General features: G+C 43.4%; 1 protein-coding gene across 6 annotated transcripts in view; it reads left to right on the top strand.

The window, feature by feature from the left end:
* The first annotated feature begins 440 nt into the window (after window positions 1-440).
* rbfox2 (RNA binding fox-1 homolog 2) overlaps window positions 441-15,790 on the top strand; it is a 38,429-nt gene continuing 23,079 nt past the window's right edge. For 2 of the 6 annotated variants that reach the window (XR_006824726.1, XM_046046768.1), the window contains exons 1-2: window positions 442-1,560; window positions 8,007-8,057. Coding sequence is in view for 4 of the 6 variants with exons in the window: in XM_046046768.1 (XP_045902724.1) it covers window positions 1,309-1,560; window positions 8,007-8,057 (303 nt within the window). In the remaining 2 variants the exon portion in view is untranslated. Of the gene's footprint in view, window positions 1,561-8,006; window positions 8,058-11,431; window positions 11,570-15,790 lie in introns of those variants that run through there. The other 4 variants (XR_006824725.1, XM_046046769.1, XM_046046767.1 and 1 more) reach the window with 4 other exon arrangements.

The following is a 15,790-nucleotide window of genomic DNA, read 5'->3' as shown; positions in this document are numbered from 1 at the left end:
TTTTTGAAGTGTTTGCCTCTCATGGTAGCCTTTGACCACTGGGTGTCATCCAAGCAATAAAAATGCCAGAGGAACATAAAGTACTCCATGCTGCATGACTCACAGCTGGGCTTGTGTGAAGACCTTGGCCTGTGCATAGGTTTTGTAATGGGTTAGGAATGAGCTCTTGTAGAGCTGAACGATACCCTATTCTGCCATGTAACGCGTGGCCACCATTTAACAGCAAGAGAAGGAAAAACAATGTTGCAATTGTGTACCAGATGCAAAAAGGAGCAGTTGATTTAAAGGTTTGGGGACGTACTGTAAAGACCATGGAAGTCTCTCTGGGCTATAAGACCCCCCCCCCTACATTACACACACCTCCCCTCAGTGAAATGTATGGAAGCACTGCGGCATACTGCGTGTTTGCAGGCTGCATGGCTGCCTGGCTTCAGCGTTCAAACGGAGAGCGGAAGATAGGAGGAGGGGAATGACTACACCAAGAGAGTAGGAGGAGGGAGGGTGGACAATTTCCTTTCTGTAACGCACACGCTACAAGATCACACCGGGAAAACGGAGAAGGGAAAGAAAAATAATAGGCGAGAGGGAGACGGAAACACCGCAGCCCCTCAGTAGTTGTTGTTCTTTGCGGGAGAGAAACCGTCTTTTCCTTTAACGCAGACTTGCGGACTAACATGGGGGGAAGCGAGAGCTCCTGACGAGCATTGACTTTCAGTGAACCTCTGCTCTGTGGTAGAAGTCTGCGGCTAATATAGTCAGGGAGGAGGGGGGAAAAAAGGCGACAGGGAGGACATGTTGAGGGGTTTTTCGTCTTGAGGTTGCGGTAGGATGTTGTGCTTTTAAAGCGTGGCTCTTGTAGAGAAGAAAATCAAAAAGGCCAATGGAAATTGGGCGGTAGGATATGCTCAGGGGCATTGTTTTTTTTATCGGTGTTTGTTTAATTGGCTTGTTGTGATCTGAAATAACGTAGGCCTCATAGGCAGCCCCGCAGTAAATAAATACGAGGCTACATAGCTGGAAATTAACCTGATAAACGTGCTTATATATCAGGGGGACATTTTTAATTGGAGCGGCTGTGTTTTGTATTAAGGTAAAATTGTTATTTATTAGCTGTTTGTTTTTAAAAACAAAACGCGGTGTTTAGATTAAATTTCTTAAACATTTCCAGATACATCAACTCTTAAGGGGGCGTCATACAAAGGCCCGGTAGAAAAACAGTAAAGGCTACTAAGCAGCATTACACACAGTTGTAGGTAAGTCTATTTCCCCCAGTTTAGCTGAAAACAGGGGACAGAAGAAGATTTTTAAATGTTAATGTCGACCGACGTTGCATCCATCATGCTGCCTGTGTCCCGGGGTCTCATGGACCGGGATAGAGAGCTGGACACCATGGCCGGGGTGCACCCCAACGCGGGCGGCGCTCCTGCAGTTGTCCGGGGCATGAAGCGCGGAGACCCGGAGCCCGATGGACAGACGGCGGCGGCTCTGTTGGACTCTGCTGGGGCGGAGTGCAAGCGTCCCCGGATCGACGGCACGGGAGGGATCGGCGAGGTTGGTCAGGTGAGGAGGGGGCTCTTTTGTCCAAATACAGTTATGCAGGCACGAGACCAAGCGTGGTGCAATGAGCTCCTGGTGTACATGCATGGTGGCGTTATTTAAGTGCATTTATCTTTACAAATACTCACTACAGTGTGGTGTAATCTGCTCACTTCACTGTCTTAAATCACAGTTGCAGATACAGTTGGCAGTCATAGCTGCAGCAGAAGGGCCCCCAACGGCCCATCATAGACTCCATTGCCAGTCCATCACTGCAGGAAATACCACCACCTTTCACAGCTGTTAATAGCTGTATGTTGCTGATTCAGTTTTAAGAGGGGATCTGTGGTGTTCACTGGACTCTTTAGAGGCCATGGTATAGCATTATAGCTGTTTCATAGCTCTGATATTTGCTTAATTAAGGTTTAAGGAGGAATTGAAGTAGTCCAATTTGTATTAAGTCAATCCACTGTGTTGGCTGGGGTGTGCATTGCTGCTCAAAACTCCCCAAAGAGCATCTGTTTTATGAATATCTGTAAAGTCCCTGGTGAATGTAAACAAACTTGACCTTTATTATGCAAAAAAAAAAAAGAAAAACTCTGCCTTGTGGAATAATGGTGCGGACAACATTTGTTTAGAATGGAAATTGATGTCAGTGTGTGTTTGTGTGATCGGTGCAGGGGAAGGGGCAGACAGGAGGAGGGTATATGAGGTAAACAAAGACCAAGTTTTATTGGGGGGGTGCAATCAGGCCAAACCTAATCAATCTAATTACCTTGATCCTCAGACTCCTGATTTTTTCAACATCAAGGCTGCAGTGTTTGGCCCCTCATCCTGTGCTTGGATCAGCAAATTTGAAAGACCCTCTTAACCTCTTTTTCTATCAGTGTCAGTCAAATCAATTTGCTGGGGGGTTTTTGCCCCTCAGTGAACCAAAAATGGTAAAATGTTTCTTAATAGAGCATCACATGAGGGCAGGAGGATGTCTGGACATCATTATAGTGTATTATGTAGGGTACAACACTCCATTGGAAGGCAGAAAGCTATTTCTCAGCGGCAGTAATGGAGGTGAAGTGGCCTGTTTGGAAAACTAAATGGCTGGCTTTACATCGTCACGCTGTCCACGAGTGCTGATAGACAGGCTTTGGAATGTAATGCACTTAAAACAGATGTGAGTGGAAAAGTGTTTTTGTGTGTGTGGTGGGGGGAGCGCAGATCAATAGCTGCAGCCCCTAAAATGTATTGAACGTGAGCTGGCTGGACAGTCCGGAAATGAGAGTGGAAGAGATGCCCCCCTCCCTCCCTCTGCAGGAACAGATTTTCCCTATCACTGGCCATAAAGAGGCTTTGTTTCCAGTTAATGGGATCACATCTCATACTGGAGGGGGCATTATAACCACACTGATCCTGAGATCCGTATATAAGGCAGAGGATTTATACAACACACATGCACATATGCACACATTAGTATGACCAAAAAGAAGATTATAATGTAGTAATTTGTTTAGAGCTGCGATTTAATTATTTTTTCGGTCGGCGTAAAAATAATTATTGCATTTATTTTCATAAATTGCAATTTGTCATTTTTAACTCAAAAATGCCAATGACAAAATAGCTGTTTCCAGCCTCCTATATAATTTCCTGTTTTTCTATGTTTTTAAATGACTGTGTCTTGAATATCTTTGGGTTGTGGACAAAATAAGACATTTGAAGGTGTCACCTTGGAAACTGTGATGGACATTTTATAGCTTAATGACTGATCAACAAAATATTTTGGCAGTTGAATCAACAATGAGGATAGGGGTTAGTTGCAGCCCTAAATTTGTGTTCCATCGCTCCAAAAACCAAATACTGTGTGTCAATGTGTAAGCTCAGATTTGAGAACCTATAAAAGATAATTCCACCACATGCACTATTTTTCCACACCTCACACACAACACCAACTCAACCTTCGAATCCCAGTGTGTGTATATAAAACACTGTGCTGTATTTTTATTCCCCGAACCCGCTGACACAGTTAATATTCTAGAAGCAAATTGGGTTGAGTGACGTTCAATTTTCCTACTTTTTTTTTAATAGGAGCACTTGGCTTTCAAAGAAACGTCTATAAAACTGCACACAAGCACTTCTGTAAAGCTAATCTTCAGAGTAGGGTAAAGTATGGAAAATATTATAGCAAAGCATCCTGGCTCTCATAACGCACCGTGTCTCCGTGCCTCTATCCTTGATTTAAAAGAAGAAAAAAAAAACAGTTGTCGGCATCACGGCAGAAGTTGAACTCTGACCTGTGACTGAAGCCAATGCTATAGGATTTGGTTGTGATAAAGAGCAATCCATTTGCACCACTGCAGCCCAATAATGGGATCGTTCCCATTTGGCCATCACCTCTGCTGTTTTTCTCATTAGGGTATGATGTCACCACGATTCGGGGGTGTAAATGACAAGTCAAAGTGTCTGTCAAGTCAAATCTGCAAAGTTTTAAGAGAGCAGCAATGCATATATAAACCAGTGCAGCACGCAGTACATGACTGAATGCTCGGCTAACGGGGGTGAATCTAACAGTATAAGTTCAAATGTTCACTGCTGCTCATAGAAATTAGCTGCTGACTTCCTGGTGCTGACACTGTCATCCAATAGTATGGATTTTAAATGAATATTAAGTTATCTGCTGAACAGACCACCAACTAGAGTGCTCCCAATAAAAAAAAAAAAAAATAAAAACACATTTTCAGTCTATTTTGCATTCCAGTGCTGCGCTGGGGAAGTCCCACATTTCTCAGGATGACGGGGGATTCATAACAGCGCCCCACATCTCCAGCCCAGATTTTGGGAAATGTTGAGAGGAGGTTGTCGGCTTCAATATCCATCCGGCATGCTGCCGAGCAGCCCATGTTTTGTTGTCACTCTGCGTAGGAACCAGGGCTCTCTCTAAACCTAATAAGGTCTTGCCTGGGGTGACAGCGCTGAGGACAAATGACTTGACTCGGACATTAATGTAGGTGGATCACCCCTCTGTACTTTCATCTCAGCCCCGACTCTGAAATAGAATGAAAACGTCAGCAAGAAAAATGTACTCTTGCTGCGAGCTGGGAATATTTATTTAGTTTTTGGGGCCCTGTTTTGCTGTGATAAATTGCAGGCAGAAGTATGTTGACTGAATTATTTTTGAGAGAGACCAGCAGAGTGAAGCCTGCGTGTTTATGATGCTCTGCTCTGGGGCAGATTTAGTTATCCTCGCATATCAATTGCAGTTAAGTAATTTGTTACTCTTACAGTTTTTCTGGGGTTGATTTTGATGCTGTGTATTGATATATATTTACTCTGCTATGCTTATTTATCATTGTACTGTGTGTGTATATAGTAAGGGATGTGCTGAAAAATTGTACATGTAATTTTAAAAATGACTAAACATTAAAACTTAAATGATGAGTTGAGTTCAGCACATCAATCTTAAACTATGTTGGTAATTGATTAAATGTTTAAATAGTGGAGTTTTGGTTTTTCTAGCCTCCCCAAAGTGATTTACGATTTTTAGTAAATCAAATATATTTGGGTTTTGGGCCGTTATCAGACAACAATAAAATGTCATCATCTTGTTAGTTATGATGGACGTTATCCACAATTTTCATAGACTAGATGATTAATTGATTACTCAAGAAAATAATCTGCAGATTGATAATAATTAGTAGTCGTGAAGACATGATTCACATAATTGGTACAGTGCTGGAGATTATGTTAAAATGTGGTCATTATTACATAGTATGACCAGGTGTTTTCGGTATCCTGTGCCCAATAAGGTTGTATAACTGCGTCTTTGATAAACAGTTCTTCCGCAATCAGTTTTAATGAATCCCTGCTAAAATGTCAAAACTGAACAGCAGCCATTTTTTTTCTACCAAAAATGGGCATCAACATTGGTCCCAGAAGTCCAGTATCAGGCTCCAGTTACTGTGGAATGATGTTGCAATGAAATAATGATGTAGCGTAATCAAGATGGGCCATTATGTCGTGCAGTAAATAATTACATGCAAACTCTAATCTTCTCCAATCAGACACAAAATAAATTGGGGGGATAAAAATTACAGTTTTTTATCTTGAGATGCAGATCAGTTCAGTGGACGTCAGTTTGATTATGTTGCATGTGATTTTCTAGCTGATACTGCTAGATGATGATGATGATTATTATGCCAGAACTGTCAAACCAGCTTCCAAAATCCACTTGGACTGCAGCCTCTTGAAAAAGCATGTGTAGGTTTACTGTGGAAAGTCAGAGGAATGTGAAGTACATTGAGGGAAAATAAACTTCAGATCATCTGGCCGACTGTTTGGAGGTTTAGCACGTAAGTGCTCGGTGGATGAAATGGATTCACGTCCTCCTGAGTGTATGGAGTGCACTGCTTTGCAGTTAGGTAGGATGACTCTCAGAGCAGTGAAATGTAGTTCCTCTTGTACTCCTCCTCAGAAGAGCAGCAGTCCCAAGGCACGATAGGAATAGACACGAGTCTTGTGACCAAATTAGATATTACACACAAAACAATCACACACACACACACACACACACACACAGACTCTACCACTACCTGTAGTTTTTGGAGAGGAGAAGCAGTGTTCCTGTGTAAAAGGGATTACTGTCGCCTTGGGAAAAGATGGCGTGAAGGAGAATCTTGGAGTTTCTCATTCCTCGCTTGTTTTTCTGATTTCATTATTTCAAGGCCAGTCCTGCCCCCCCACCCCCCAAGCTCGGCTCCCCTCACCCCTCCTCACCATCTGTTGACTTGACAAGTCATTTTGTTACTTTCTCCTGATTGCTCACCCGGTCTTCCCCTGCAGCCTCTTCTCTTGTTTTAGCCTCCCCACCCCCGAAAACCACCACCATCGCCTTTCCCAGACAAGAGTACTTTGTTTGTCACCAAAAACAAAAGGTCCAACCGTGATTAACTATCGCTACGTTAAGTACAAAATCGTTTGTTTCTCAATGTGTGTGTGTGTGTGTGTGTGTTGAGAGTGAGACTGATACACAGCCTCCATGCAGCCCTCCCTCTCTCATTCCTCCCAGTTCCTTAAGGAAATTAAGCACATGACTCCGCTCATGTATGAGTCATTGTCTTTGCTCCCTCCATCTCTTTTCCTTTTTTCTACTTCTTTGCTGTCCATTTTCCTTTGTATTTCCAGCTCTGGTTCCTCCCTCAGCCTCTCGCAATATGAATTCCAGATGTGTGTGTGTGTGTGTGTGTGTGTGTGTGTGTGCTTTAACAACACCCCCCTACACACACACACACTTTGACATAGCGTACCGCCCCGTAAATCTTTTTTTGTCTCCTCTTTTTTTGGTTTTGTTTTGATCCTCCTCTAGTTCCTACCTTCAGTGAGTTTAGACTTTGGCCTTGCTATAAAATAAGGTTTATACTTTATTCATGTTATTCAAGCCTCTGAGAGGTGATTCATTATTTAGAGCTTCTACCTCCCAAAGCCAGTTCACTAAGTACATTTTTGGCTCTGAGATAGACTCTCACAAACTGCATTTTTTGATAGCAAAGACTCTTCCTCCCCCCCCTTTCTCCTGCATTTAGAAACGTTGTGCTTTAGTTTCAGTGAAAAGGCTCTATGAGGTCCAGAGTTGGATGGCTACAGTACTAATCAGGCGAACTCAAGCTGTGAAGCGCACAGAGCAAAGTGTTCCCCGTGGGGACAGAGCAGATGAGGGACATTGGTTCCAGATGAAAGGAAGATCAGGGGGGGAAGGACAGAAGAGGAGGGAGGAGCTGAGTTGTTCTCTAATCTAGTGATATGAAGCCAGAGACAGGCAAATCTGTATTCCCCCTTCAAAGCGCGTTGTAATTGCTGTGAAAATTTCCCTTTTTTAATGGAATACATTAGCATAAAAGCTAGAACACGGTGTTATGAGCACAAATAAAGTGAGTTACAAACTATTTTAGGGAGTAGGGGTGTGATTTCTGTTTAATATTTGGCCCCAAAATCAAAATGAGTTTTCTTTTTAACGCGTTTTGTTTAACTGTAATTACTCACCAGATGTTTGATGTATCCGTCTTTGCTTTGCACAGCAAAAACTTTGAGAGGAATGTGTGGGAGATTGCATCAGGGCTCATGATGCCATTTCACACGAATGGGCTTCGTGCTCACTGACACTCCTGACCTATTTATGATTTAAGAGCCGCGGTGACAGTCGTTCTTTCTGGCCGTCTTTCATCTCCTGCTCGCATGATCTCACTCGCCCCCGTTATCACACAGACAAAAGATCCGCTGGGTGGAAAACTCTGGGGGAGATAGCAGGAGTGTGTCACCGGCGGAGTTAATTTGATTAACAGTAACGCTGCAAATCTGTAAAGTCAAATAATGAGAGATCACAAGAAAAAGACTGAGTGAATAAATGAAACTGCATTTCTTGAGTGTTTGACGTGTTTTGCAAATTACTGACCATGTGCCTAAAAATCTGCTCTCTTCTCTTTCAGAACAATGACCCTTTGACCCTTGGTTACCATGGCTACCCATCTCATAGTCAGGTAAGGATATGATTTCATCGCAAACATGAAGAAAAAATCCATGTTTTATAATATTCCACCATCCTTTCTTCTAATATTTGTTTTCTATGTGGATACATCAGAGCATTAATATGGCTCAGTGAAGCTCTCTGAACCACAAGGTGGGGGTGTAGATTATAATTTATCAGTCGTGTTGAAGAAGACGTGCCTCCACACCCTTCACTCTTCCAGTCTTACCCTCCCGCTAATTTTCTTTCTATGCTCAGGAATCAGCAACATTATTAATAATCTTTGAGCTTTGAAATCTGATTTATTATTTCTTTTAGCACTGTTAAACATGTCCTCAAACAAACACTACACACCCCGTATGAAATCAACCAACTGTATTGTATGTGGTGTGATTGTGTGCAAAGCTACACAATCTGTTTACTCTTGTTTGTATTAGCCTGCTGATTGTGTTATTAGACAGTTCAGTTTATGTGGTTAATCCTTAGATCATCCTCGGTTCATCCACTCATCCTCTCATGCTCTGCCCATAATCCTCTCAACCCTCGACGCCTGTGATGCCCAACAACCTCTGGCTGCTTATCTGTACTTTTATCTGCCTTAAGCCTTCACTTGTACGCTCTTAATTGCTTCAGTATGAGAGCTTTTTTTCCCCCCTTAGTTGGCTGTTGTACTGTTTAGCGGATATTGCGGGAGTCTGGAAGCCAATTTGCCAGTTTTCATTTCACTTTAAGATGATACAGCTTTGAACAGTTTCCTTCTTAATGATATAATAATAATAATGTTTGAGGAATAATCATAAAGGCTTAAGTGTTACCTTTTGTGAGCAATCTCTTGTGCGATGAGAGAAGAAGTCGTCAGTCGAGGGCTACTTCAGGGATTCGGAAGTGTGTACTCGCTGACTGGCGGGGGGGGGGGCAGATAGGAAGAAAACAATGCTGGACAGTGGAGGCTCCCACAACACTGAGGTGCTAAACTGTCAACAGCAGTGTGAGAATGATGTGATCAAAGGCTTCTGAAAGGAAGAGCCTCGAGAGCAGCAGAAGCCTGATGTGTGAAGACAGAGACTGGGTCTTTTCAGACACATGGCATATGGCCATATGGAACTTTCCTGGCTTTATCCATCTGTTAAAGTAATTGTTTTCATCCCGTAAATTTCATATTCAAATATGACAGGATGTATACGGAAAAAGCCACAGGGCGCATGTGATATTTGTCACCTGGAAAGTGAGAGGTAGCGTTGGCACTGCTGGGAAAATAATGGAAAAGAAATTTTTTTACCGTCGAAGCCTAGATAAAGACCATCGTGAGCATGAAGGCCATTTGTCCCCTTTTTCCTCAACGCTTTTCCCACTAATAAATGTATTTCATCTATTTCAGCATTTTTAGATAGAAACTAAGATTCTGCTGATGAAGATTTTTATATTTTTGTGTCCAACAGTATCATGCATAGTAAATAAAATATGACATGGCTCTAATTTATTCCTATCTGCTCGCATTTATAAAAAGCATTTGGCTGGATATTCATACTGAATCCAGTTAACATTATTGAAAGTTGAAGTAGACGGATGCCATCAGGGTTTTCTTGTGTTTTTTTTTCCTCTTTTGCCTCAGACTGCACGGGAAGGAAATTAATGAAAACATAATTTTGTATACAGATATGACAACTGAAACTTTTCTGTGCATAAATAACAAAAATAAGAAAATTTTAAAAGGCTTGTTTACACTCTGTGCATATTTAAACCTTATATCAAAATCCATTATAGCTGTTATTTTAGTGTTAATTATTTACATTCTATAATTGGCTCTCTTGTAGTAATGTAGTTATAGCGGTTTTAATTGTTACTGGAGTCCGCCTTTGCCGTGCAAGATTTAAATTGCTCTCCCACTCACAAGGGAGTCACAGGAAACGATGCATGTATGGATTGGATGTCGTGCTTAAGACAAATTGTGTGCATGTTCAGTATTACTATGTTAGAAGATATTGCTAAAAAAAAAGTGATGTGATGGATCTTCTCAGCTCACCATTTGCTTGGCTTTGAAAGGCTAGAGAGAGAGCAAGTCTGTTGCATTTCTGATACTGCTCATGTTTTCTGGTCTGCAGTGGTCGATAAACGTGTCACCTAATGAGTCTGAGAAAAATATCTGGCTCTTCAGTGGCTAAATGCTTCATTATGTTCACCAGATAGTTGTTCATTTTGTCTCTCTGTGTTTTGGTGCAGAGCACGTGGGGCACGGTGTTCTTTTAGAGTTTTATCACTAAAAACAGCTAGGGGTTGGGCAATTGTCTCCATTTTCACATCTTCTCATCATGGCTACTTGAGATCACCGATTGCTGATCTAATCACCAGGGGGCGGTGTTACGTTGCAGCATGTCAGTGAAATGCCAGCATGGAAGAAACAGGCTTATTAGCTTTAAGGGAAACCACCAGAAACATCTGTAAATGCACAGTACAGTGTTTCCCACATAATTACCGTGTAACCGTGGCGCCGCGCCTGTACGGCGGGAAGAAGGAGGGTGCTATCGATAGCAGCTATGTACAGCACGTCAACCTCAACAACCCAGCTGTATTCTAACATTAACAAGAGTGAATCTGCGGGCTGTAACACCAAAACGATGAGCTGAAAGATGCTAAAATAGTAGTAGGGTGATAATTTTCTGTGGGGTTGTCACTATAAGCAATGCCTTTCAAATTACATGCAGTTGTTTGACTAATTGCTAATACAAAAAATGTTGATTAGTGCAACTTGAATGTGGCAGTATTCAGACTTGAGCTACGTTGGAAGTGTTATGAAAATGTTACAAACATGAGACAAACATGTAAAATTGGCAGCACATTTCTGTAACAAGGTGCATGTCTGAAAGGGGCTAGAAGGAAAGTCTTCGCTTCCTCTCCCAGTGGTGCCAGCAGCCCCAGTTAACTCACCTACATGGAGAAAGAGAACAGAAGGAGAGAGAGTGTGAGAGGAGGGGGGAGGTACTGCGACATGAGAGGGAAGCAGAGGGGAGGGGAAAGTTTGCAGGTGTGATAGAGGCAGAGAAGGGAGGCGTCAGGCTATCTGGGTGAGAGAGGAAAAGAGGAGGAGGACTGAAGAAGAGATGAGCAGGCAAGGGCACAGCAGCAAAACAGAAGGCTAGGAGTAGAGGCAGGATAGAGCGAGTGGGAGAGGGAAAGAAAAGAGTGAGTGGGAGACAGACAGAGAGAGAGAGCGAGAGAGAGAGAGGGGGGAAAGAAAAGAAAGAAAGCAAGCAAGCGAGGGAGAGTGACAGGGACAGAGGCCAGCAGAGGAGGAGGAAGTGGGGAGGGGTGGGGGGGATTGGCATGGCAGAAAGAGCGAGCGGGGGCAGAGAGAGGGAGATTTTGAATCTGTGAGACAGACAAGAGAGACTGAGCTGGTGAGGTGACACAGGCTCGGAGAGAGAGCAAGGCAGTGTGAGAAGAGGAAAGGAGAGAGAGGAGCGACGACAGTTGGGAGTTGTTGCACGGAATATGATGATGGGACTGTACTATCCTTCCGTGTTGTCGGTGAGTGTTTATCTTGATATCTTTTCATATCCTCCCCTGTGCTGCGCGGCGGCTGCTGTATCTCTTCACCATGGCTCGAGCTCCACTGTACATGAAACGGCATCAGAGCGGGGCAGCGCTGTCAGTGAGCATGAAATGTTAATTAACTACGAGCAGATGAGGACTCTTCTTGACCCTTTTTACTAGAGTGGTCCGGTCGTGGCATTTCGTACTCTCGTTCGTACTCTCGTTAGGACTCGGCGGCCAGTTTGCTGCAAGTGATATAAACACTGAAACTACTGTAGTAGGCGTAGATGACCGCGAGATACAGGCTGGAGATTGTATCGCTACTGTTATGATTCGCTCTGGTGAAAAATACGAGCGATGATGTATTAGTGTACGCCGTCGTTGTGGCATCTGTTCTCCTGCCCAGAGCTAAAAGCGCACGCAATCTGAACATCAAGAGCTGCCATTGCCAGAAAACTGTGCTCTGCCATGTATTATGTATGCTCAGAACAGTCTTATGCGAACACACTGTAGAGCATGTTCATCTGTACAGCTGGATGTAGCAGTTTTAGTAGGCTGTTTCTGCTGTGAAGTCTTCTTAGACGTTTCTGAGGCGAACGAGTGGGGAAACAGTGATAGGGGGAGGAGAGGTAAGTGGAAAAAGTCTTTCTTCTTTATTGCCTCTGCAGCTGTCTCTGTACATAGCTCAAGCCTGTGAGCGAAAGGGACAGGTGTCCCCGGAACAGTTGTCTCTGTCTTTTTTTTTCTTTCTTCTCCATAGTCTTTCTTTTCTCCTCCCCCTCCTCTCCCTTCTGCATCTCTTCTATTCAGCTAACAACACCTCCTCACTGTAATTTCTGTGTCACACATTTCACAAACACACAGAAGCTCAAGCACACAGTGGGCTGCAAAGTTGGTGCATGAAGTGTAACGTTCTTATCATTTCATTTGGTGTGAGTCAGGCTCTGTGTGTTTCTTCCTACATTTGCTCGCGTGTGTGCTTCTCTTTCAGCTGTACCTTGGATTCCTGCTCTCTTTACTGTTTGACCTCTTTTCTCTCTCCTCTTGCTCTCCCTGGGGCCCTGGCAGCTGTTATCTCAATGTTTTCCTCCAAGAGCCCCTGGAAGAGGGGGGATGGGTTGAGAGAGAGAGAGAGAGAGAGAATCATTGATTTTTAAGGTGACGGGGCACCCTCTGGCAGTTACCAGGGAAGCCCATGGATGATGAAGCTGAAATTATGCAGAGGTGGGACAAATTAGAGGATTTAAAAACAGACTGAAAGCAACACAGAGATGTGACAATATTGTAGGTCAACTGGAGAGAGCTAGTTTGCTCAGTGACGCAATTTCTGTAGAGCTGACTTTGCATTTACGTGTGTGTCTGTTAAATGTACAGAGTTGCCGTACGACGGGGGTCATTTAATAGCTCTTTTATAGTGTTACAGTATGCTATTCTTTTTCCCCTTGCTGTGAGAGAGTTGAAGTAGCATACTGGGTGCAAAAGACTGAAATATTTCTCAAGCCCCACCTAAGCATGTGCCTTAAGGCGAGGGAGAGACTCCTACTTGCTACTCGCACACTGCCACGCTTGCATAAACTGAAAACACTTCGAGAGGTTTCAAACCCCTCCTCCATCCCCCTCCACCCTCCCCAAATCGTGTTATTGATTTTTTGTAGGGTTAACAATGATGGTCGTTTAAATGATCCCAATTAGCTGTGTTGCCGTGGCAACTTGCATGAGTCATTCATTTTGGACAGATTGTTAGATGGTTTGAGGCTCAAGAAAAATGTCGACGGGGGAGCCATGTGAGGTATAGACACCTTTTGCATTACGTGTCTATAGGGGGAAAAAAGAGCCTGTTGAAGCCTGATGAAGTTGCCCAAATGTCGGGTTGCCATATCAGTTTTGCCTTTTTAGCAGCTATTTGCATCTCTAATGGCCTTAAAATCACTCATTGTGAAACATCTGCGTTGCTTTTGAAAAGAGTCTGCCTTTGAAATGGATAGGGGTTGCCCTCGCTGACTCTTTGGATGGTGCAGTTGACAGTGACAACACTGTCCTACGGCTGGCTTGTGTACATTTTTACACTGGACAACCAGGCGAGTGCTGTATTATTACAGAGCTCTACCTGAGCTCTCTAAACAAGACTAACTCGTTTCATGGTCATACCTAATGTATTGAAAGAGGCGTGACCATACTGGGTAAATACACATCTTTCTGCGAGGTTGTGTGTTCACCTGCGCGTGTGTTTGTCCGGGGTAGCATGTGTGTTTTTAAAAGGGGAATTAATGTGGACAAATAATGTCATCGTCTTTCTGTTTTGGAGTGTTTACTTTTCATAAAACGCTGCAGTGGAGCCGAACGTACCGTTGACACAGCTAGTGGAGAGATGACAGGCAAAGTCGGTGATCGTGTGTGGATCCCACATGTATGTTGAAGGGGGAGTCTTCCACAAATGGAATGTGAGGAAAGGGAATCATTTGTGAAACCCAAATAGGAAAAAGGATGGGGGCGTGTATTGGGAGGAGTTTGTTTGACAAGCAGACATGTTACCCTATAAGGAGATGGAGAAGAGTGTGAGAGGAGGAGCCCATGTATCGCTGATATCCTGTTGCTATGAAGCAAATGGGCTTGATTGACATGCGTGGGGGTGGGACGTATGCAAGGGTCCCGTCTGGATTTTATGAAGCGTAAAGAGCCACACTGCAGAGAGAGTGGGAGGAAAGGGAGAACAGCAGCAAGAGGAGCAGAGAAGAAGAGCAAGGAGGGGGGAGAGGAAGAGTGATGCAGGAGGAGGAGGAGGAGGGGTTGAGGGGTTGGGATGGAATAATTTAACAAGAGGGTGTCTCCTGGCTCATCGGTATGCCACAGACACGTCGTAAACGTTTCTCCAGCTGTTTGCAGCTTGGATAACATCAGCACGGAGTCAAGAGCCAAGATCTGAGCCAAATGCAACTTTCCCAGTTAATGCTATTATTGAGCCAAAATGTGAGCCACTGCTAACAGCATGAATCACATTTTCCATCGTCAAGTTTGTTGAAAAAGGCTATAGACTAATGGCTGGAGGCCCGAGAAAGAAAGATACTGAAATGTCATTATTCATGTGAAATAACTCAGTGTTGCCCTAGTTAGCTCTTTGCCACTCTCCTCTCCTCTCCTCTCCTCTCTCATCCTCCTCCTCCTCCTCCCCTCCCCTCGTGGACTGTAGTGAGACTGCTGCAGACGGGCACATTTTATAACATGCCTCCTCAGACACACTTGCTGCTGCTAACTGACCCGAAAGTAAGCCAGCTACAGCTACCGCTCTGAGTCACTGGCTTTGCCTGGCCAACGCATACACTTACACAACCCTTAATGCCTAACGCCTTAACGCCAGGGGAGCGGATGCACAAAAACACACGCATGCTGGCATGCACACGACATGTACACAATCAAAACATACACAAACCTGAGTGCTGGCACAAATGCGCAGCTTACAGTTTGTCTGTCTATAGGGCAGCAGTTCTCTTCAAATTGACCAAGAATGCCCTCCCTCATTATCTTTGTGTTCCTCCTCTTATCCTGCTATCTATGTGCATTCATTCAGTAGCTGCTTTTATCCTGATGCGAAGCACAAAGGCCACTCGCATTCAGCAAAAGCCCCATAACTTGACAGTTTGGGGGGGAGGCAGCAAGCAGGCACACACTGTTTTTGTAGATACCGGGCTGTGTAAGGTAGAGAGAGCTGTTGAGATGCAGCTCAAATGGATCTCCTCTGAAAAGGCCAATCGTCGAACACAAATACAAGGTTGTTTTTGGCTCGTGTTCCCGCTTCTATTTTGGTCTGGCAGAAGGAGCAGCAACAGCCGGGGTTGTCCATTCTCCCGCTAGGCTGTAGTCTGTTTGTGTGTGTGAGCAACAACAATGAGGGAGGATGTTATAAATTGAATAGGGATATAATATTATCAGTGGTACAGACTGTATATGTGTGTGTGTATATATATATATATATATATATATATGTGTGTGTGTGTATATATGTATATATATATGTGTGTGTGTGTATATATGTATATATATATGTGTGTGTGTGTATATATGTATATATATATGTGTGTGTGTGTATATATGTATATATATATGTGTGTGTGTGTGTATATATGTATATATATATGTGTGTGTGTGTATATATGTATATATATATGTGTGTGTGTGTGTATATATGTATATATATATGTATATATATGTATATATATA

The sequence above is a fragment of the Micropterus dolomieu genome, linkage group LG04 (assembly GCF_021292245.1).
Source record: "Micropterus dolomieu isolate WLL.071019.BEF.003 ecotype Adirondacks linkage group LG04, ASM2129224v1, whole genome shotgun sequence".
Classification (NCBI taxonomy): Eukaryota; Metazoa; Chordata; class Actinopteri; order Centrarchiformes; family Centrarchidae; genus Micropterus; species Micropterus dolomieu.
Note: the sequence above shows the minus strand (reverse complement) of the source record. Positions and strands in the feature narration are given on the sequence as shown.